The following is a 22458-nucleotide window of genomic DNA, read 5'->3' on the forward strand; positions in this document are numbered from 1 at the left end:
TGGAAGGATGGAGGTTGGAGGGGAGAAACCTCCCTACTTCCTTCTTCCCAGCACTGTACTTGCTGCTGCTGCCGCCACCACCACCATGTTCTTTGAATTAAAAGGACGATGGCAAAGTATTAGGGGGTGGAGAATTCTTCCGAACCTTCAGAATAGCTTGGGAAATCTTTCTAAGCTTTTCTAGATTTAATTATTTAATTTATTCCCTTATTATTAGGTTGGAGGCAGACAAATTGTGCTGAACTTAAGTCCCACTCATTTCAACAGAAACTAAGTCATGACTAACTTGGCCCACTGCGTCCTAAAAGGAAATAACGTCAATGAACTTAGTCTGGATCCAATTTATTCCCCCACCCCTGCCCCCCCAAACTGAGAAAATTCCCTGGCTAATTCTTGAGAAGTAGCCTTGGAGAATTCTCCTGTCTCTCTAAATAATCAGTTTTGTTGTTGTTTAGTCATGTCCGACTCTTCGTGACCCCAGGGACCAGAGCACGCCAGGCACTCCTGTCTTCCACTGCCTCCCACAGTTTGGTCAGACTCATGTTAGTAGCTTTGAGAACACTGTCCAACCATCTTGTCCTCTGTCATCCCCTTCTCCTTGTGCCCTCCATCTTTCCCAACATCAGGGTCTTTTCCAGGGTGTCTTCTCTTCTCGTGAGGTGGCCAAAGTATTGGAGCCTCAGCTTCAGGATCTGTCCTTCCAGTGAGCACTCAGGGCTGATTTCCTTCAGAATGGATAGGTTTGATCTTCTTGCAGTCCATGGGACTCTCAAGAGTCTCCTCCAGCACCATGGGGCAGGTCTTTTGTTAGGGGTGCAGAACCTCAGTTTATTATGTATTTTTGTTGATTTTAAAACCACTTTGAGGTCGTGGTATTGTTGGTATTTTTTTACCATCAAGTGGTGTATGAATTTTATGAAATGAAATAAAATGAATGGAAAGGTAATGGAAAAGCCCTTAGAATAGGGCCTCAGCACTAATAGGCAGTCTGTACAGCAGTGCCAAAACAGGAATGATATGCTGGGCTTGAACATTCTGTAGCAGCTGGTGCTTCCAAGTGAGTCCTACATCAAGTACTTTGCAATAATCCAAACTGCCACAGTCCATGGAGGAACATGACTATATGCCAGGTTTCCAAAGGCAGACACCAGGGCTTATCTTCTTTCCCTAACTAGGTCACTATACTTTCCCCAAATATTTGGGCAAGAGAAAGCGTGACTGGCCAAGATTAACCAGTTGAAAATTATTGTTGGTATTCCGTTTACGCTTATCAATGATTTTCTGGAGCTATTTAGCAATCTGTTAACCTGATCAGAAAGCTTGACCTGTGATGGACAGTGCTGTATTTTTGTCAGCAAATCTAGACTTAAATTTGCTGGAGATCAGGCCAGGGGATTAGTAGCAAGGACAAAGAAAAAAGAAAAAAAGAGACGTGTGATGAAACTCTTCCAAATAGTAATTTGGAAAGGCTGACATTGGCTGTGTGGATATATCAATATGCCAAGGTGTGGCTGAAGAAGCTGGAGCATCTGCTGGTGGTAGGCTGTGGTGCAGCGAGAGGCCCCCAAATGTGGAGGCAATGTTGGACCTGCTAGTTGGCCTCAACACTGAGTGTAGTCGCAACTTGCCACTCCAGAGGGACAGGCTTGTCTTGGACTTCCTCGAGTGGAACTGGACCTCCTGTTTATTGAGAGTGGCATGGACAAGTTCCTCATCAGTGGTGCCATTGGTGGTAGGCCCAAGAGCCTTCTACCTGACGACCCTGGTGGCACTGAGCCTCTTGGGCTTCCTGATCAGAAGGTCACCGGTTTGAATCCCCTTAACGGAGTGAGCTCCTGTTTTTCTGTCCCAGCTCCCCCCAACGTAGCAGTTTGAAAGCACACCAGTGCAAGTAGATAAATAGGCACCGCTGCGGTGGGAAGGTAAATGGCGTTTCCATGAGCTCTGGTTTCCATCACAGTGTTCCGTTGTGCCAGAAGTGGTTTAGTCGTGCTGGTCACATGATCCGGAAAACTGTTGAGTAAACGCCGGCTCCCTTGGCCTGAAAAGGAGTTGAGCACAACAGCCCCATAGTTGCCTTTGACTGGACTTAACCATCCAGGGATCCTTTACCTTTACCTTTACCTGAGGACTCCAGTCAATGCAACATCTGGCCAAGCTGGCTTAACAATGGGCGTTATGTGTACTTTATGTGTATTTTAATGAACTGAATAGAGACACTGAGGCTTGGAGAGTGTGTGTATAAACTTAGCAGTGCTTAGCTTATTTTTGTTGCCATTTTGTTAATGTTCTTAATATTGCTTTATAGATTATAAATGCCATATGGATTTGTTAATCCTATAATATGACTTTTGCTGCAATTGTGATGTTTAGTTTATTTTTCAACTGCTGTTTTCTTAATAACTTGTAATTATTTTATTGGTTTGCTAATTATTTTATACAATTTATGCTGCATTTGTGATATTCTATTTTTTTTAATGGTTTTTAAGCGGCTTTGAGGTTCCTTTGAATGAAAAGCGGCATAGAAATACAATAAATCAAATCAGTGCCTTTGTACCTGTCGCATTGAACTCCACGGCATCACTTCTGTGTCTTCACGTTCTTGCATCATTAAGTAGCTGCGAATGGAGTGAACTGAAAAGAATCTCAACTCCATTATGTGTTGCTGTTTTGAACTTTAGGTGTTGGAGCTGCCCGAGCAGGAAACCTTACCTTCATGGTTGGAGGAGTAGAGCAAGAGTTTGATGCTGCAAAGGAGCTGCTTACATGTATGGGTTCCAATGTGGTCTACTGTGGAGAAGTTGGAACTGGACAGGTATAGACTGAATAAAATCCTAGACATTTCTTGCCATCTTTCCACAGACAGGCTTAGACTATCTTTTTCCTTGTTTAGGGAAGTTTTTAGTGTTTGGTGTTTTATTCTGTTTAATATTCTGTTGGGAGCTGTGACGTTAACATATATGAGAGAGTGCTGGAGGGCAAATAGTTAAATAGGTTGCACAGACAGGACCCAGGTGGGTGGAGTCGGTGGGTCTATAAAACTAGTTCTGAGAGGAGTTCATTGGGAGTTGTTGGTGGGTAGTTGGTTGGTTTTAGTGGGTTGGCTGGTTGGGAGAAGCAGTTGGGAATAGAGAGACAGTTAGGGCAGTGGGTCCTTGAGTGTGGGGAGGTAGAAGAGATAGAGAGGAAAATAAGACTAAGAAAGTAAAGAGCAACAACGTTTGGATTGCTGTAAAAGTTTTGTTTGTGTCTGAAATAAAATACACTCTTCTTTATTAATTGAAAAGCTGACTGAGACAGAAGTGATTTTACCAGGGAGGACCTGGTTGGTGGCAGCGGATTAGTGGTGTACGGGTCAATAGTCCGTGAGACGACCGGGGGCTCCGTACGAACGCCACAGAAGCCACCTGGCTGGGGAAACTCAGCCAGATGGGCGGGTTATAAATAATAAGTTGTTGTTGTTGTTGTTGTTGTTATTTCAATGTGTCCTTGGTTACTAAGTTGTCATATTGCCTTTTGATCCTGTCACGTTTGTGATTATTTTTTGGGGGGGGGGAGGTGGTAGGGTTTTATGGTTTATTTGGCCTTATTCTCTATATCAGGCTTCCTCAAACTGGGCCCTCCAGATGTTTTTGGCCTACAGCTCCCATGATCCCTAGCTAGCAGGACCAGTGGTCAGGGATGGTGGGAATTGAAGTCTCAAAACATCTGGATGGCTGAGTTTGAGGAAGCCTGCTCTATATCAACATTTAACTGGGAAATGGTATAGAAGACTTTAAGATAACCAATTAAGGATGAAGATGCCTCTTAGATCATTTTGTATATCACAGAATAAGCAAAGGTCTAAGTCCTGGGATGCATGCATTGGTTTACAGTGGAAGATAAACCAATATAAATAACTTTACAGCCTTTAGAAGTTGTCCGGAGGCAGCCCCTGTATAGGAACGTTTTAAATGTTTAATGTTTTATTACGTTTTTGTAAATGCTGGAAGCCGCCCAGAGTGGCTGGGGCAACCCAGTCAGATGGGTGGGGTACAAATATTCTTATTCTTGTTTATTATTCAGTTAACAAAGTGAGAAGTAAACATAAGAAGCCTACAAAGAACATATCGTGATAGGTGGCGCGTAAAACAGAATACGTACCTACCATCTTTTCAGTCCATTCTATGGCGGATTTCTGCTTACACAATCCAAACCTATAAGCACTTATTTGTTGCAGTTTGCTAACTCTACTTCTCTGGTTGGTTATTAGACAGTGGCATCAACAAATTGTCAGTAAGAACAAATATTTATACAGTTCTTTTAAAAGTGCAAATGCAGATGACTGTTAATGTCTAAGGCATACCAAATCAAATTACTGTGCAAGTGTTCCAAAAATTGTTTTGCAGCTTTTGATATCATTGCCCCTGAAAACATGTTGCTGTCTGTTCTAGGGACTGGCTGTGGAGCAAATGCATTCATAATAGAATTTGAGTTCCTGTTGGATAGTTATCTGGATAGCAGAAATTCATGGGGTGTTGAATTTCTTTTCAGGCTGCAAAAATCTGCAACAACATGTTATTAGCCATTAGTATGATTGGAACTGCTGAGGCCATGAATCTTGGAATCAGGTATGTTTGAATTTTATGATATCCTTTTTATATCGGTTTGTGTTTATGTGTTTTTCTGACTGACTCTTCTATGGGGGAAGAATGATGTTTCAGAAATGTAGATTAACAGCTGTTTGCAGCATAAGTGTAGTATTTCATTATTGCAATGCTTCTCCCCCCCCAAAAAAGCCCAACCCCGACAACCTTGTTGTTAATCTAGGCTAGGATTTCAGGAAGAAGGAACATTATTTATAAAGACCATAAAATGAAATTACATTTTGATATTGTTATATATAGGAGCTCTTTTTCTTATTTTCAGACCAGTGGCGTAGCGTGGGGGGTGCAGGGGGGGCCGGCTGCACCGGGCGCAACATCTGGGGGCTAGGGTTAGGGGGCGCAAATCCACGGGTTAGGAGGCGCAAATCCACGGGTTAGGGGGGAAAAATTACTTGCCTTGCCCCGGGTGCTGACAACCCACACTACGCCACTGTTTCAGACGAAACATGAAACAGATAAAGAATAACGGGTGCAACCACTTGCAAAAGACAAAGGGTTTTAAAATTATTATTCACACGATTATGTGATCTAGAAGTTTGCAGTTGTGTGAACGCCCCCGTATGCAGCTCTGACATTTAACTGCCACATTTTGAAACATGCTTTGTGGCATCATGTCCTGTATCTACTAACTGCTGAGCATGCACTTACTAAGCTGGCAAGGTTTCTGGGAAGCCCCAGACGTGGGAATTCCTGTCTTACTTTCTTACTACTTGATCCTTGACTCTGAAAACCACAATAGATATTAAATAATAGTTGCATCCCTGTGATTGTAAACAAACCCAGCAAACCCAGATTCGTTGCCAACATAGCATTAGTGTTGCTTTTGTTGCTTTTTATTACAGTGGTACCTCGGGTTACAAACACCTCGGGTTGCAAACACTTCGGGTTACAGACTCCACACAGCTGGAAGTAGTACCTCGGGTTAAGAACTTTACCTCAGGATGAAAACAGAAATCGTGCGGTGGCAGCAGGAGGCTCTACATTAGCTAAAGTGGTACCTCAGGTTAAGAACGGTTGCAGGTTAAGAACAGACCTCCGGAACGAATTAAGTTTGTACAGTGGTACCTCGGTTCCCGAACGTTTTGGAACTCGAACGCTGCAAACCTGGAAGTAAATGCTTCCATTTTTGAACATGCCTCAGAAGTCGAACATCTTCCGCTGCGTGTTTCTCACTTTTCTGATTTGAATTTGCAGACTGCCCTTTGCGCCTTGGTTTTCAAACGTTTCGGAACTCGAACAGTTTTCCAGAAGGGATTACGTTTGAAAACCGAGGTACCACTGTATTTATAAAACTGCCTACAGTACACTGGCTGCTGTACATTAGTCAGAGGACTAATGGTCACTGTGATGTTGCATCCTCATGACAAGAGCAAAATAAACCTGGACCCATCCATTGGCCTGAGAAGGAGAAACTGTAGGGAAGTTTCTCTAAGGCTGCTGAGTTGGGAGAGGGAGGGTTGCTTTGTGTTACTACAGTCTGTCACAAGCCATTTTGAGGATCATTGGATTAACAGGTGGGTTATAAATTTTCTAAATATTCTTCCATATTCCAACACAGTAGCAAATAGCCACAATGCTTCCCTGTCTCAAATCTGCACCCACTTCTGTTTGATGTGAAAAATGGAAAACTTGCTGCTGCTGCTGTTGACTCCTTGTTTTTTTAATATTTTGACAAGTGTAGATCACAGTCCATTCTGGTGGCTCCTATCTATAGAGAAGTACGGATAAGAATCTCAGTCAGTAAGAATCTTGCCTTGAGATATAGGAGTCTGTTTCTCCTTGCAGAATATCTATCTCACCACAGCATGATTGATCATGTAAAAAGTCCAGAGACAGAGGTTGTTTACATTCTAGCCATTTTCTCTAGAATTAATGCCATTCATTCACTAGTTGGAGAGTCTGGATGAAGTCATTGCCATACCATTGCAATCTAGTCTTTTCCCCTGCTGTCTTCCCCTATTTTTAAAAACCTGCTTTGACTGGACAGACTGTCCAGTATGGGCTGGTTAAGTACCATTGAAACATTTCTCTGATACTGGGCCTTTAATAATGTCCTGATAATTGCTGGCCACAGCAATCATTCCCATAATTAATTGTTTTCTTCCTATAACCTGAACAATACCATGGTTTAGGATAGTAAAAAACAAAATTAAGAAAATTATCACAAAGGTCATGCTACAAATAAGAAACATGACTTTTCTAAATAACTAAATAACATGACATTTGTGGCCTCAGCTATCTGGAAATAACATATATTAAGATCTTGGCCATGGGCAAGATGCATTAAGGGATTTTTTATGGAGATTATAGTGTCATCTTAAGTCTCATGTGGAAACAATGCATTTTGTTTTCCTTTAAAAAAATCTGCATCTAATTGATTGCAGAAGTGCCTCAGTTTTGTTAAACGGCTGTACTGTGGGAGAAGATCAGTGTGTTGGTAGATCAGTGTGGAAGTTTTAGAAAAGTAGGGACATCTCTGGCACCATGAACTATGGAATGTGTAGACTTAGAGCAACATACACGAGCATTAATGTAAGCTGTGAGATGACGAAAAGCTTTGAGAACAAATAACTGACCCTCCATATTCCTATGCCTTAATACAAAGGTAGGCAATTGCCTGTTATCCTTGACTCCTATCATCCTTGGCCACCATGCTGGCAAGGGTTGCTGGGAGTTGTAGTTGGACAACATCTGGAGAACACTATGTTAGCTATTCCCTCACTCCAAGAATGAGCTTCCTCCCTCTTCTGTGAAGCATATTCTAAGTGGCTAGGCTAGAAAGCAACCGATGGGACATTCTGTTGACTTTTCTCATTGTCTTATTTTATCTTGGCTCATTTAAAATGTGACGTCCTGAAATATATGCTACAAAACACTTTAATAAAAAACCTCACACACCATGAAAAGGAGGCTAGCAATTAGACTACAAGTAAGGTATTGCTAATTCAGCACTCGGGAAATATAATTGCTTGGTTTGCTTACTTTAGCTGAATCAAAAGTGTGGAGAACACTGCCACCACTGAAACAGTGTCCAAGCTCTGCTGTTACATAGTCTTCCGCCTGAGCCCTGCATGGAGCTGTCCAGGGTGCCGCTGAAGCCTCACCTGGAACATGCCGGGTCCATTGCTCAAAAGAGAACAATGGTTTTCCATCCTCCACCACCACACAATTTGTCAGTCAGCGTTCGGTGTGTACTGAGCATGCTCAGTTTTCTTTGGACTCTTTTTTTTTTGTGGGAGAGAGGTTTCCAAGGGGAGAGTTGGGAGATGTTGGGTAAGTACAATGGGTGCCCAGTTCAAGCTACAACAAGATGTTTCATTTCTCCCTTGATTTCTATAGCAAGCTCTCACTTCCATTACAGTGGTACCTTGGGTTACAGAGGCTTCAGGTTACAGACTCCACTAACCCAGAAATAGTACCTCGGGTTAAGAACTTTGCTTCAGGATGAGAACAGAAATCCCTGTGACAGGGTGAGCTCCCGTTGCTCTGTCCCAGCTCCTGCCAACCTAGCAGTTCGAAATCACACCATTGCAAGTAGATAAATAGGTACCACTGCAGCAGGAAGGTAAACAGTGTTTCCGTGCGCTCTGGTTTCCATCACGGTGTTCCATTGCGCCAGAAGCGGTTTAGTCATGCTGGCGACATGACACAGAAAGCTGTCTGCGGACAAACGCCAGCTCCCTTGGCCTGAAAGTGAGATGAGCACCACGCCCCGTAGTTGCCTTTGACTGGACTTAACTGTCCAGGGGTCCTTTACCTTTACCTTTTACCTTTTCCATGGGCATTAAGCATGTTACGCACTCCTTGGCCCATTTGCAGTGAAGAGTTCTCTCACCTTTTCCCTAGGTTTTCCCCTTAGATTTGCAAACTCTGAACTGCATAGCTGTTGCTGTTTGGGATACAAAAACAAGGACACTAAAAAAATTGAATTGGAACAAGGATAAGGGATGGTTTAAAGCAATTTAAACTTATGTTCAATGTCTATCCTGCAGTTCTGTTTTGTTCTTTTAAAAATTATTTTTATTGTGTTTAACTCTTTTTCTAGCCATGTATTCCAGATCTTATAGTTTGCATACCAGTAAACATAACTCCCTCCTGTAGTGAGTCATTAGCTACTCCTTGGACCATCTAGCCAATCCTCTTAAACTCGATTTTGCCAGCCAATTCAGTTCTCAGTTCTCAAACCTTCATTGGCATATATACAAGATTCCAGTAAGGTTCAGTACAATCAAATCACTCGGCAAAATATGCATCTAACACTTAAGTTAATGTTGTATAGCATTCACGCGTGTTGGATAAACCTGGCTACTACAGTCATACCTTGGTTGACGAACACCTTAGCAGTCGAATGTTTTGGCTCCCAAACGCCGCAAACCTGGAAGTGAGTGTTCCAGTTTGCGAATGTTCTTTTGGAAGCCAAATGTCCACCGTGAATGTCCGCCATGTCTTAGTTTTCAAACCGTTTCAGGAGTCAAACGGACTTCTGGAGCAGATTAAATTCGAGAACCAAGGTACGACTGTATCTCCATTTCATCCCTGTCCTGAGTAAAGATGAGGAAGGCTATCTTACATTTCAACTGCTTCTACCAGTTCACTAACGAAGGTGAGTAAGCATTGGGGTGGATAGTACAGCGGCAAGATCTCTGTTCTGCTTCTGCCACCCATCACTTAAGTACAAACCCTCGCATCCAGCTCTCACATGGAATGACGTTTATTAATTAAACTGAGAGAGATTATTGTTGTTAAGAGATTGATTCCCTGTCAACATATTTATGATTTTCTGCTCTACATGTCGTATGTAGTGCTCTGCTTCCTTATGAACAGTATACATTTAATTTAACTTTGCAGTCTTTGACTGTTTTGTTCCTAAATATTGCGAGGGTTTCAGTAATGTTGACCACGTTGTTTTATATTTGTCGTTTCAGTTGCTCTCTAGGAGCTGTGTACCCCGTAAATACTTGTGGGTCCTGATCCTAAATAATAAATTCCTGTTTTGATATTGGCGAAGATAATAAGAAACACATGAGTGTGTGCAAAGCTGTAAATATATATATAAGTAAATGTATATTAACACATGCACACACATGTACCCAAAAGGCAGGATAATGGATTCACATTTCCTCTTAATTACCATATCAAGATGCAGTTGTTTTATTGAATTGCCCTTGTCTCAGATGTTAGACTATCTTGACCTATTAAGTTGTCATGTTGTAATTGAGATAAAAGAGGAATTTGCTTTGCATCAGTGCTAATTGGTTTATCAATATCCTCTACCATTTACATTTTAAAATTGAGCATCTGTAAGATAGGGAAGCGTATCTTTAACAAGCCATAATAAAACCCATAAGGTGGTATAGTGCTGTTGTAATTGAGGATTGTAAAGCTGTATCATAGTCAGTTTTAAGTCATGGTTTGCTTAATGAAAAATCAATCACCTATGACTTCATTGTATTTAGTTCAAGTAGAAACTCACATTTTCTGTTATAAAAAATATTCAGTAGCCTGAAGTATCTGGCACCATAATGCTATGCAACCCTAATTGGTTTTTGCAGCCACTGTAGCATGCAAGTATCTCTGGGTTTTCATATTCCAGGTTAAGGTTTGTGGTGCAAATTTGGATTCTGTTTAGGTTCTGACTGCTTTGATTGATGCCAGGTTTAAGGAATTCTATGAGTCTTAGCCCACATCATTAGCAATGCAGCATTGTCTGCAGTCTAAATTATCTGCCTCTCCTGAGCATAAGTCTGCCCCTATTGCCAGATTGCATAAAGAGAAAGCATTTCTATCTTGAAGAAAATGAAATGGTGGAAAGAGACTTCTCGAGGCAACAGCATTCCCAGTCATGGTGAGTGTGACACTCTCGCCTATGTGTCTTTCTCCTGCCCCCAGAGCGGAGAACTAGACTAGTCCACAAGCTATGCTTCCAAGTCTATAACACAGGATAAATGGCCCTGCTTCTTACCTTTCCCTGCTATCTCCCCCCCCCCCCACCTATTATGTGTAGGCAAATCTAAGAGGATCTGAGCAGAGAAATATTGCTGGTATTTGTTACTTCCTACGTGTAGAGAAGGAGGTCATGCATATAATCAGCCTGGGGTGGGTGTGTGTTTGTGTGTGTGTATGTATGTATATATATATAGATAGAGAGAGTGTGTGTTGTTGTTTAGTCGTCTTAGTTGTGTTCGACTCTCTGTGACCCCATGAACCAGAGCATGCCTTGGAGAAACTCACTTTCTTCTCAAAGCTTCTCCTTTTTTATGTCCATGGAGTTTTCTTGGCAAAATACTGGAGTGGTTTGTCAGTTCCTTCGCCAGGTGGGTCACATTTAATCTAAACTCTTGGCTATGACCTGTCCGTCTTGGGTGGCCCTGCACAGCATAGCTCATAGCTTCTTGGATTCATTCAAGCCCCTTCGCCACGACAAGGCAGTGATCCATGAAGGGGATATATATATATATATATATATATATATATATATATATATATGTTCACACACAATTAGTGAATTGATGCAACTGCTAATAGAACAGATCTGTGTGAGCAAAGTCTTACAGAAAGCATTGAGATTTGGTTTAAGTTTCATTTTATGAGGATATAAATGACTTTGACTTCTGGAAATGTGGGAAGAAGCTTTACTGTGAGTCAGACCATTGGTCCATCTAGGTCAGTTTTATCTGCTCAAGTGTGGCGAGCTGTTGTGGTTAACCCTCTGATGGGGAGGGGGCATGTCAGCGGCACTTAGGACCAAGCCAAAAGCAAGTGGGGACAACTTATGTGCACCATGCATGCACGCATACACACACACAACTGTGAACTGGCAAAAGAGAAGAACAATCTGTTTATCCATGGGTTGCAGTTTTGAAAATAGCTCTTTCTCAGCATGCAGCACAGGAGCACTACAATCAGCCCAGGGAAACTCTTCCTTCTAGAGCAAGTCATAACATAGAAGCCGGAAGAAGCATGGGGGCTGAGGAGAGGCTGTTGGGCTGCTACAAAAGGCCATCACGTGGGTCAAATCCGGTCCACCGGCTGCCAGTTCCCTGCCTCTCATTTGCACTGACTAGCACTGACCTTTAAAGCCCTAAATGGCCTCGGTCCAGTATACCTGAAGGAGCGTCTCCACCACCACCGTTCTGCCCGGACACTGAGGTCCAGCTCCGAGGGCCTTCTGGAGGTTCCCTCGCTGCGAGAAGCCAAGCTGCAGGGAACCAGGCAGAGGGCCTTCTCGGTAGTGGCACCCGCCCTGTGGAACGCCCTCCCACCAGATGTCAAAGAGAAAAACAACTACCTGACATTTAGAAGACATCTGAAGGCAGCCCTGTTTAGGGAAGCTTTTAATGTTTAATAGGCTGTTGTATTTTAATATTCTGTTGGAATATTAGTCTGGGGAAACCCAGCCAGGTGGGCAGGGTATAAATAATAAATTATTATTATAGCAGGGGCTTTCCAGGATTACAGACAGGAATGTTTCCGAGGCTTATCTGAAGATGGCAGGATTGAACTGGGTTGGTTTTTTTTTTTCTTCACGTAGGGCATATTTTCTACCACTGAACATGGCTCTTTCCATTTTACAAGACGGCATGCGAGTTTTCTTCCTCTAGAAAATGTTTGACCCAAATCTGCTTAGTATTCAAACAGTGTCTTTCATTCAGTTTTCTTTTCTGTTCTAAAACATTTTACAAATGCGGGTGCAGCTGGGTCTCACGGTTGGCCAATCTGCATGTGAAAACCATTTCCTAGCCAACAGTGGTCAAGTTATTCTTATCATAAACATTCCCTGGATTTTGGGCATTGTCCTTTGGAACTATTAGTGGGTCTAATTAGCAACTAGTCCAAGATGGTGCATGTTTCCTTCTAACCTTGGCTGCTAAACCATGGAGTCATTTCATCATGTGCTGTGCCCATTTGCATGTATGTTCAGAAACGGTGGTCCACTGTTTTGTAGCAAAGCTACACAATGAAGTGTAACAGTTGGTTGGGAACACTTGGCAATCCATCTTGCTCTTTAGAAGTTCTCATGCCTGTTAATGAAAGTTGATATTGCTGGGTGGGGGGGTTATTTAAAAAAATCCTGTAAAGTGTTATGAACTTTGAATGCTGGTTCCTTGCCTAAGGAACAATAAATGCAAAAATTAGGCTAGTTGCGAAGGATACTGGAATACAGCTCTGCACACCCATTGAAGGATCACTAATGTGTGCATGAGATCAGAAAGTGCACAGAAGTGATGCTAGATTGTGAAGGATTGGCTCCCACCCACAGTATCAGGTAATAGCACATCCATTCTCCTATTACAAAATGCATGAGTGTGTGCCTGTGTATATGAAACAGTGACTTGGGCTGGAGAACTCAAGCATCTGTCCTGCATTAATTTTTCTTCTCCTTTTACGACTCCATTACACTCTTCGCCGTTTCTACTACTGATGGGTCAGGATAGTATGTTATACTGAAACATTACTTTCTCATTTACTATAAACCTGACTGTACATTGAAAGTGTTTTCAGATTCTCAGTTGTTTTTTTAAAAAGGAAACTGTACTGGATGACAGGGAACTCAGCCGTTCTCAAAACAGCATGGGGAAAATATGCACATTGAATCTTAAGCTCTGGTTGACTTTTCTTCTAACTTTTGGAAATTGCCATAGTCTTAAATTTGCAGCAGTGTCCCCCTACTAGCAAAATCAAAGCAGCATAGTTCTGTGCATGTGAATAGCTGCGAGTAAGCACTTACCAACATTCTTCAAGTAGCTTAGAACCACTAAAAATGAATGTTGTCTGCTATCAATTTCTTTGGGGCTGACAAGTGTGTTTTTCGAAGTGACAGAATTGTTCTCTAATAAAATACACACCGTGTTTGCAATTTATAGAGCTTTTGCTAGGTTGGAAAAGAAAATTGTTTCAGCAAGTAGAAATCCCTCTGTAGTAAATTCTCCCCTGAAGAATACATTATCATGATAGGAACGCATTGTTATTCTGCTTATGTCACTAGAACGCTTAATTAAAGCACAAGGCTAGTTTTGTAGGATTCTTCATTCTGAACACCGGAGAAGCAGATTATTCAAGCTGAAGATGGACTTGTGAACTGTTTGCACATGTATGTGTGCAGATCTTACTTTCCGTGGCTTCTGCTTTTAAGAGCAAAGAAGAGGGGATGAAAAGGGATATATGCACTTTGGACAACATAAAGTACATAGGAATAATATATGGCGGGAAGGACTCAACAAGCACAGAGGGTACAAGTAGGAAGTGCCTCCATGTGCCCTTGAGGGTGGGGTGTATGGAGTGAAGCTGCAGCTGCCCATTGGACGAGGGGAGGTTATTCAGGAGAGGAAAGGCATTGCTGGGGCTGGAAGCAGGAGTGAGAAGATCTCCAGCATAAAATGGTGACACTGCTTATGTTCTTTGAATCTCAGCATTTACCTGGGAGTTATCCACACTCAATTCAGTTGGACTGACTTCTGAGTAAACATGCAGTAGGCTTGTGCTACATGAAGGCTGGCTTTCAAATCAAAAAGATTTCTCTTAAAAATAAACACCCTGAAATATTTATGAACATTAGCATGTCGCTGTTATTCTGAAACTGGCCATTTTTCAGAATGATGTGTAAAACCTGTCTTAATACCTCTGTGCAATGCAACATTTTAGGTATTTCTGTCTACTTGGGTAGTAATGTCAATTTTTTCTTTATATAGCACATCCAAGTATAAAGGAAACTTGGCATTAGTGGTTACAACTCAGCCAAAATTAATCAATTTGGGTTTCTCAAATGGGGTGCATATAGTCTGAAGAGCATTTTTAAAAGTTTGGGTTTAGATCATTATCATCCCACTGAAAGACTGGCAGCAAATTAAACTACACTAGTAATGTTGGTCTGGTTTAGACGATTGCCTCATTATTTGTGCAACTGTTTATTCCTCATAGCACCCCTAAATCTGAGAGAGCTCAACACTATCTTTCAATATTTCAGCTACTTCAGTCCCAGTTAAGTACCATGAAGTAGAATATATTGTTTCTTTTTATTCCAGGCCAAAATGTTTTAACTATGGTAATGAGTTGTATAACCCCTAGTTTTATCTTGGGTGTGGGATTGCAGAGGAAATGAAATTATAAGGTAGATTAATGAATGGGCCAAAGTTACCCTGTGGGGTTCATGGCTGAGCAGGGATTTAAACTTCAGTATCCCCTGTCCTAGTCCCAAACTCCAACCCCAGGGTGGCCAATGTGGAGTCCAAATGTGACTGGACTCCCAACTCTCATCAGTCCCAACCCGCATGACCCTATGAATGGTTGGAATTGTAGTCCAACATCATCTAGAGAGCATCACATTGGCTACCCCTACTCCAATCCCTAACCCACATTGGCTGTAGAGTTTCAGTTAAATCCTTCAGAAGTTATGATGTTGTGGTTAGAGTGCCTGAGCTGCGTTCAAATCCCCACTCATCCATGAAGTTCACTGGATGACCTTGAGCCTCTCATCATTTCTTAGCCTAACATACCCTCAATAGGGTTGTTCTGAGGATGAAACTAGGAGGAGAAGAAGAGAAGAAGAGTTTGGATTTGATATCCCACTTTATCACTACTCGAAGGAGTCTCAAAGCGGCTAACATTCTCCTTTCCCTTCCTCCCCCACAGCAAACACTCTGTGAGGTGAGTGAGGCTGAGAGACTTAAAAGAAGTGTGACTAGCCCAAGGTCACCCAGCAGCTGCATGTGGAGGAGCGGAGACGCGAACCCGGTTCCCCAGATTATGAGTCCACCGCTCTTAACCACTACACCACGCATGGCTCATAGGGAAACCTATGCCATGTTGAGCTCTGCAGGAAAGGTAGAATAGAAAAGTAACACTGCATATTTTTTTTACAATTTTTTGAAATGTTGAAAGTGCTTATCCAGCAATCTCCATCTTCTTTGTTCCTTTTGATGTGCCTCAAGAGGAGGTGAGATTAAGCGGTGAGAGAAGCTAGGAAAGGGTTCTCAAATAAAAGGTCTCTTCCAACCATAAACCTTTATTTTCACTCTACCTCTATTCTACTAAGAAATCCATGCCTTGTAAGTTACAAGGCAATTCTCCATAGTCTGAATCAGGCATGTCCAAGCGGTTGATCGCGGGTCATCCGTGGTCGATCGGAGTCGATTGCGTGATCCTGATTGATTGCCCCCCAAAACACACGTGAAGGTTCCCCGCAAAAAGCTCAACAACTTTGGTCAACCCAATGGGTATATACTGCCAGTTTTTCTTATAGTGGGAGTAGATCACAGTCTCTTGGGAGTTGGACATGCCTGGCCTATATACATTGTTGGATCAAGTAGCCCTTTAAAATGCACATGAAGAAGTTGCCACTCTCACTGCTCCTAGCTGGGATGAGATAACAAAAACTAACCTAGGAATGTGGCTGCTATTTAAACTTGCTTCAGACTATAGACCCAGTGGCATAGCAGCAGTTGCCAGTGCCCAGGGTGCACGTGTGTGCTGGTCAGGGGCGCCAACGCAGCCCTTGCCACCAAAGCAACCCCACCCCCTCCAGAGCAAAACTGGGCCGTGCTGAGCTGCCTGCAGGGGGGAGTCTGGCCGGCCAACAAGGCCCTTGGTGGTGGTGAGGAGCACTGGGCTGGGCTGGGGTTGCCTGTGTGGGGCGCCTGGTTTGTGCCCCCTCAAAAATTGTGCGCCCGGCCACACCACGCCCCCAGCACCTCCCACGCTATTTTTAGTATTTCATGCCTCCAATGCTGCAGATGAGATGGTTGTAAATCACATGCCTGTCTGAGAAGAGCGTGAGAAGCGGAAGACAGTCTTATTTCTGCCGCTGTAATGTACTTTCACTGTTACTTGTCCTGTTTGTTCTCTCGGAGCTGGAGAGAACAGATGCCATTATGCTTGTGTCTGTACATAGTGTGTAAATAAATTATGGTTACCAGATTTTTTTCAATGAATACGGGAACACTTTTTTGTTTGTTTTTGTTTTGAAGCTGAGTAGCAACAGGGACGCTTCTGACACATCCCTTTAAGGGACGCGGGTGGCACTGTGGGTTAAACCACAGAGCCTAGGACTTGCTGATCAGAAGGTCAGTGGTTTGAATCCCCGTGACGGGGTGAGCTCCCGTTGCTCAGTCCCTGCTCCTGCCAACCTAGCAGTTCAAAAGCACGTCAAAGTGCAAGTAGATAAGTAGGTACTGCTCCGGCAGGAAGGTAAACAGCGTTTCCGTGCGCTGCTCTGGTTCGCCAAAACCGGCTTAGTCATGCTGGCCACATGACCCGGAAGCTGTCTGCGGACAAATGCCGGTTCCCTCGGCCAGTAAAGCGAGATGAGCGCCGCAACCCCAGAGTTGGCCACGACTGGACCTAATGGTCAGGGATCCCTTTACCTTTACCTTAGCAACAAGGAGTCAGTAGTGGGGATGGTGAGGCAAAAGACCCCGGGCCCAAGCACACATGCATATTGTATAAAGGTGCAAAGCCCTTCTTTTGCACCCTGCGAAACATAAATGCGCAGAGTTTTTTTAAAAAACTGGGCAACGGTGCGCCACCTGCCCATGACTCCTGAGCTTTCCCCAATCTCCTTCCCCCTTCCCCCTTTGTTTTGGCAGATCAGGGAAGGCTCGGGAGTCACGGGCGGGCGGGCATTGCCCAGGAGGGGCCAGCCTGGTAGTGCAGTTGGCTCTGGCTGGCTTCAGGAGATGCTCGTTGCTGTGGCGCAGGAAAAATGGCGGGCACCACGACAGCGAGCAGCTCCTGAAGCCAGCCGGGCTGCTGAGACTGTCGCTGCCATGTTTCCCGGGGGCAGATTTGCAAACCTGGGGACGGAATTTGTCTGGGGATAGATTTGCAAATCCGGGGACTGTCCCCGGGAACCGGGGATATCTGGTAACCCTAAAATAAATACTGTAGTAGATTAGCTCTACGAAGTCTCAAGCTACTTGCTGTGTTAAGCTAGAAGGTTAGTGTGCATAATACCAGCTGGCTTATGTCACTGAGTGCACTGGAGATGAGGGAACAATGCCTTCTCTGGAGCTGCGCATACTTGAGGACACTCGGAGTTCCAGGGGCTTGCAGGCTCACCCCCAGGGCGTTTTCCAACAGCTATGCCCCTGAATAGACCAACCGTGAACCAGAAGTCGGTTACCATTGAGGTTGCAATTTCATAATAAAATCTACAAGATTTAGCTAGTCAGATAACTAAAGTTTCAAACTTACCTTTAACAAACAAAACTAGACATGTTATGCACTTCAGTAGACCTGAACTCCCTGCTAGCTTTTGAAGACTTTTAAGTATTTCCATGTGGATTATCTGCTGCAATTATGGACGGGATGCTGCACAAACAATGTGGTACTTTTCTCCCTCTCTCTCCTCACCCCCTGCCCAAAATGTGGAACACCTTTGCAATTGTAAATGCATGCGTGCGTTGCACATCCTCTCGCCATGTCCGGTGGCAAGTTATTATGGGGACTGACAGACTGTCATCGTTTTGATAGCTTGAGCAGTATATCTCTTGAACAGCAATAGAGCTCTTATGCAGAAAGTATCATATGTTCCAAGCCAATTTACAGGGAAACAGCAATAACATTTTATCATGGTTGAGAGCCCAGTAGCTGCTTCCTATTAAACTTGCCCTTTCAGATACCTGTCTTGGATTAATTTGTTGATTTCAAATGGAAACTCAGTCTTCTCCACTGAAGCATGACTTTCTAGGATAGACTCTTACTGAATGACAATTACTGTATATTCTACCCGCTTTCAGACCATTACAAGCTTTGGGCGCAGTGGAAGACAGAGGACTTCTTCAGTAACTGATTTTAATACGTGTCTAATTTTAGCTGTCAGTTATCTACGCACCAGTAGACGAATCCACGGAAAGATGAAATGCAAAACACCTCTAACTTGCTCCTTTTAATGATATACTTGCTGCAAGGGATAAAAAGGGAAGGATCAGGGAAAGGAGTCGCTTGAAGAACATCACATGGTGTGTGAGAACACATCATTTTGAACATTGGGCTTTCTGGGGGTTTTTAAGTTTTCTTTTAAAATTCAGTGGTGTGAATGCATTGGAGCTTTTTTAAAACAGGGGTAACCAACATGGTACCTCCATATGTTGTGGACTAGAACTTACATCATCCTTGCCATTGGCCATGCCAGCTGAGGGAGTTGTTGAGGGCACCAGGACTTGTCCAGGATTGCCTTCCTGGACAAGAGCCAGTGTGGTGTAGTGGTTAAGAGCAGTAGTCTCGTAATCTGGGGCTTGTGTCTCCGCTCCTCCACATGCAGCTGCTGGGTGACCTTGGGCTAGTCACACTTCTTTGAAGTCTCTCAGCCCCACTCACAGAGTGTTTGTTGTGGGGGAGGAAGGAAAAGGAGAATGTTAGCTGCTTTGAAACTCCTTAAAGGGAGTGAAAGGCAGGATATCAAATCCAAACTACTACTACTACTACTCCTCCTCCTCCTCCTCCTCCTCCTCCTCCTCCTCCTCCTCCTCTTCTTCTTCTTCTTCTTCCTCCTCCTCCAAATGATGCTGATAGATACATTCCATCAGTGGATGTCATGGACTGGCTGGATTCAGACGAGTGGTGAGAGACACCAGCTGGGGCTCAGAGTGGTGGGATGACGATGAGCGGTCGGAGGTATGAAGAGGGTGGAGCAAAGACAGACAAGGCGGAAAAGTCTCTGGTTGCTTGGGATGGACCTGGGAGAGGAAGAGACTTAGGGAATGGTGGGAAGGCAGGGACCCTCAGTCTTCGCAACTGCATCATTGGGGCAAAAACTACTGGGAAGAGTTGCTCTTCTCACTAGGACTAAGCTGTTTTGTTTCTTTGAATAAGGAGTTAACTTCACTGACACCTTGTGAGTTATTGATGACCTACTCCTGCCTTGACAGTGGAGCTGCAACAGTTTGATTCCACATGGAAAACTACTTTTCTTTTTCCCCATTCCCCCTACCCCCCAAGTTTGCACTTCAGAATACACCTCCTTGGGTGGTTGGTAAATTTCAAATATGCAATATGCCCATTTTTTAAATAACGGAGGGAAGTTCTGATCTGGAAGTGGTATAATGTCAAAGTATCTAAATCCTGAATTTGGTAACAAGAGTTCTGAGTGAATCAAACCCTCGTGGTACTTAATAATTTTCAGTGGATTCTTAACTAACATTCCAGTATATGGTCCACTGACTTGTCTACAACCTTGGCGGTATGGGTTACCTTAGTGAGTTGCTGGGAGTGTACCTATGTGGGGAGTGCATTGAAAATTAAACATGCATGAAATGTTGTCAAGTGAGTCTCCTGTATTAAAATGGGAAAGATGGACGAGGTACCCTTCACAAGATTGAGCATCAGTCTTTAAACTGGAGGTTAGTTTAGCAGCACCATGGGTGGTTTTAAGAGTAGCGCAACCATTGTGGTCGCACCGGGTGCTGCCCTACCATATACGTCAAAACAATGCTGTAGAACAGAGCACAAGAGGCGGGTGGGGAGGAATTTTAGTGTCGCACAGGTCACCACTGAAATTTGGGAGCCCAGAGTCCACCACTGCAGGGGCTGAACGTCAGGACATCATGCCTGTGCTGACAGAGGTTTGCTGGCTAACGGTCTGTTTCCAAGCGCGATTCAGAGGGCTGTCACTTACCTTTTAAAGCTGTACGTGGTTTTGAGATAGGAGAAGGAATTTCTGCTCCCTGTGCCCTGAAGTCATCTTCAGAAACCTTTCTCTGATTACCCCCAGTATATGATGTGAGGTAAGCTGGGTGGCAACTGTGAAGAGGGTCTGTTGTGAAACCTCATCTATGAAATTCTCTCCCCAGGAGGCCTCGCCTGGTGCCTTTTCAGCACCAAGGGATAGCCTTTTCTTCCTCCCAGACTTTGTACTATCTGAAGGAGCTTTTATGATTATTATTTTTTACTGCTGCTTTTATTCCACTGCTTTTGTCAATTTCAGGTGGCTGGGGTTGTCTTCTTGGGGGGGGGGTACTTCTATATATTTTTTAACATTTTGTATACCACCTCGATTATTTCTGTAAGGAAGAGTGATGTAAAATCCTAATGCAGTCAAACCTCGGTTGTCGAACGTAATCGTTCGACAACTGAGGCGCGGCTTCCAATTGGGTGCAAGAGCTTCTAGCACTCAAGCGGAAGCTGCGTCAGAAGTTCGGGTTCGAAAAACGTTCGAAAACCAGAGCATTTACTTCCGGGCTTTCAGTGTTAGGGAGCCGAAACGTTTGAAAATGGAGCTGTTCGAGAACCGAGGTTTGACTGTAATATGAGGATGACTGTTAATCAGGACCACTGTGATAAATTATTTAAAATATATAAATATTGAATTTCTAGAAGGATTTTGGAAAATTGCATCAGAGCCTGTAGATTTATAATGCAAATAAATACATTATGTCTTGTGTGGATGAATGGGGATTGAATTGCTTTAGTACTTGAGCTTTAGTGTTTCTTAAATGGCATACTACAGACAAGAATAGCTGATTGCTTTCACTGTTTGTTGTACCACGGAAAACAATTCTAGGTTTTTTTGCCTAGTATGGTTTTCAGACAAGAGTCCTTGATAAATGCTGTTAACAAAAGCAGTAACTCCTGAGAGGTTTTCATTTTCAGGGGGTTAATGTTATAAAAAGTTCTGTTCCTCTTTCTCTTATTAACTTAACTTCTAGTTTTAAAACTACAAAGTGTGGATGTTTTGCTTTCCTAGAACCATTACTTTTCTTTCTCTTGTTAACCAAATCTCTGTAAGTCTCTCCTTTTTACATACCTAGCATTTATGTGAAACTAACTTTTAACAGCTTTTGTTTCTGATTATACCTGCTAGTATAACTGCTATAAAATCACACTTTGCAGCTTGACGGCAACAACCACAGGAACATACCAGATTTTATTTTTTAAAAAAACAAAAACCAACCAGAGTGCAGTATTAAAACATTTTCCACTATGTTTTAAAGACTACCCTCCACTGCATAGTGGTTTGTTCTTTCAACTCAGTGATGGCGATAGAACAAATGATGTTTCTGCTTGGACAAGCTTTGTTTTATCAGGATCAGTAACCTTCTCAGCAATTGACCCAGAACTATAATGCATGTCTCTGAATAGATAGAGAGCATATGTCACAGTGTTGTGTAGACTTGCCTCTTGAGCAAGAGAGTGTAATAAAGATTTTATAAAAAGAAAGATAATAATAAGGAGAAGTTCTTAGTCTTATTACTGATACTGTAGTGTGTATAGCAGCCATGCTTCTAACTTGGCAGTTGATGGTTCACCTCATTTCCAAGAATATCACTTGAATTTTAAGGATATAATATTATCTTCTTCTGGCTCTGAAGCGCCTGGTGTTTTTATTATTATTCCTACTTTCACCTCACAATCTGCATGCAAAAAGTGTATGGACGATTGATGACCTTTAATTTAAGGAAGGGTCTCCCCTCTCTTCATATCAGTGCTCCAGATCATTTTTCAAGTCTTGGAATAAAGGTAGAGAAATGACAACACGGGCCTCGCATATAAAAATAAGTCACCCATAACATGTGCATTTTGACACGAACACTTCTCTTCTTTTGACCTTTGACAGGTTAGGGCTTGACCCAAAGCTGCTGGCCAAAATCCTAAATATGAGCTCAGGCCGTTGTTGGTCAAGCGATACTTACAACCCAGTGCCAGGAGTAATGGATGGCGTCCCTTCTGCTAACAATTATCAAGGTGGCTTTGGAACGACCCTCATGGCCAAGGTACGTATATAGGGAGAAAAAATGTGCTCATATAGAAAAGTTACTTGTCCTTCTTGCTGAACAGAATAAATGTTTTCTTTCAGTACCTTCTCCTGCTCATAACTTTT

General features: G+C 43.1%; 1 protein-coding gene across 1 annotated transcript in view; it reads left to right on the forward strand.

Annotated features, from left to right (window-relative positions):
* HIBADH (3-hydroxyisobutyrate dehydrogenase) overlaps nucleotides 1-22458 on the forward strand; it is a 71438-nt gene that overhangs the window by 46133 nt on the left and 2847 nt on the right. Inside the window, exons 5-7 of the mRNA XM_083578854.1 lie at nucleotides 2682-2815; nucleotides 4534-4610; nucleotides 22195-22351. Coding sequence (XP_083434980.1) covers nucleotides 2682-2815; nucleotides 4534-4610; nucleotides 22195-22351 — 368 coding nt within the window. The remainder of the gene's footprint in view (nucleotides 1-2681; nucleotides 2816-4533; nucleotides 4611-22194; nucleotides 22352-22458) is intronic.

This window comes from Podarcis filfolensis, assembly GCF_964270895.1.
Source record: "Podarcis filfolensis genome assembly, chromosome: 12".
Lineage (NCBI taxonomy): Eukaryota > Metazoa > Chordata > Lepidosauria > Squamata > Lacertidae > Podarcis > Podarcis filfolensis.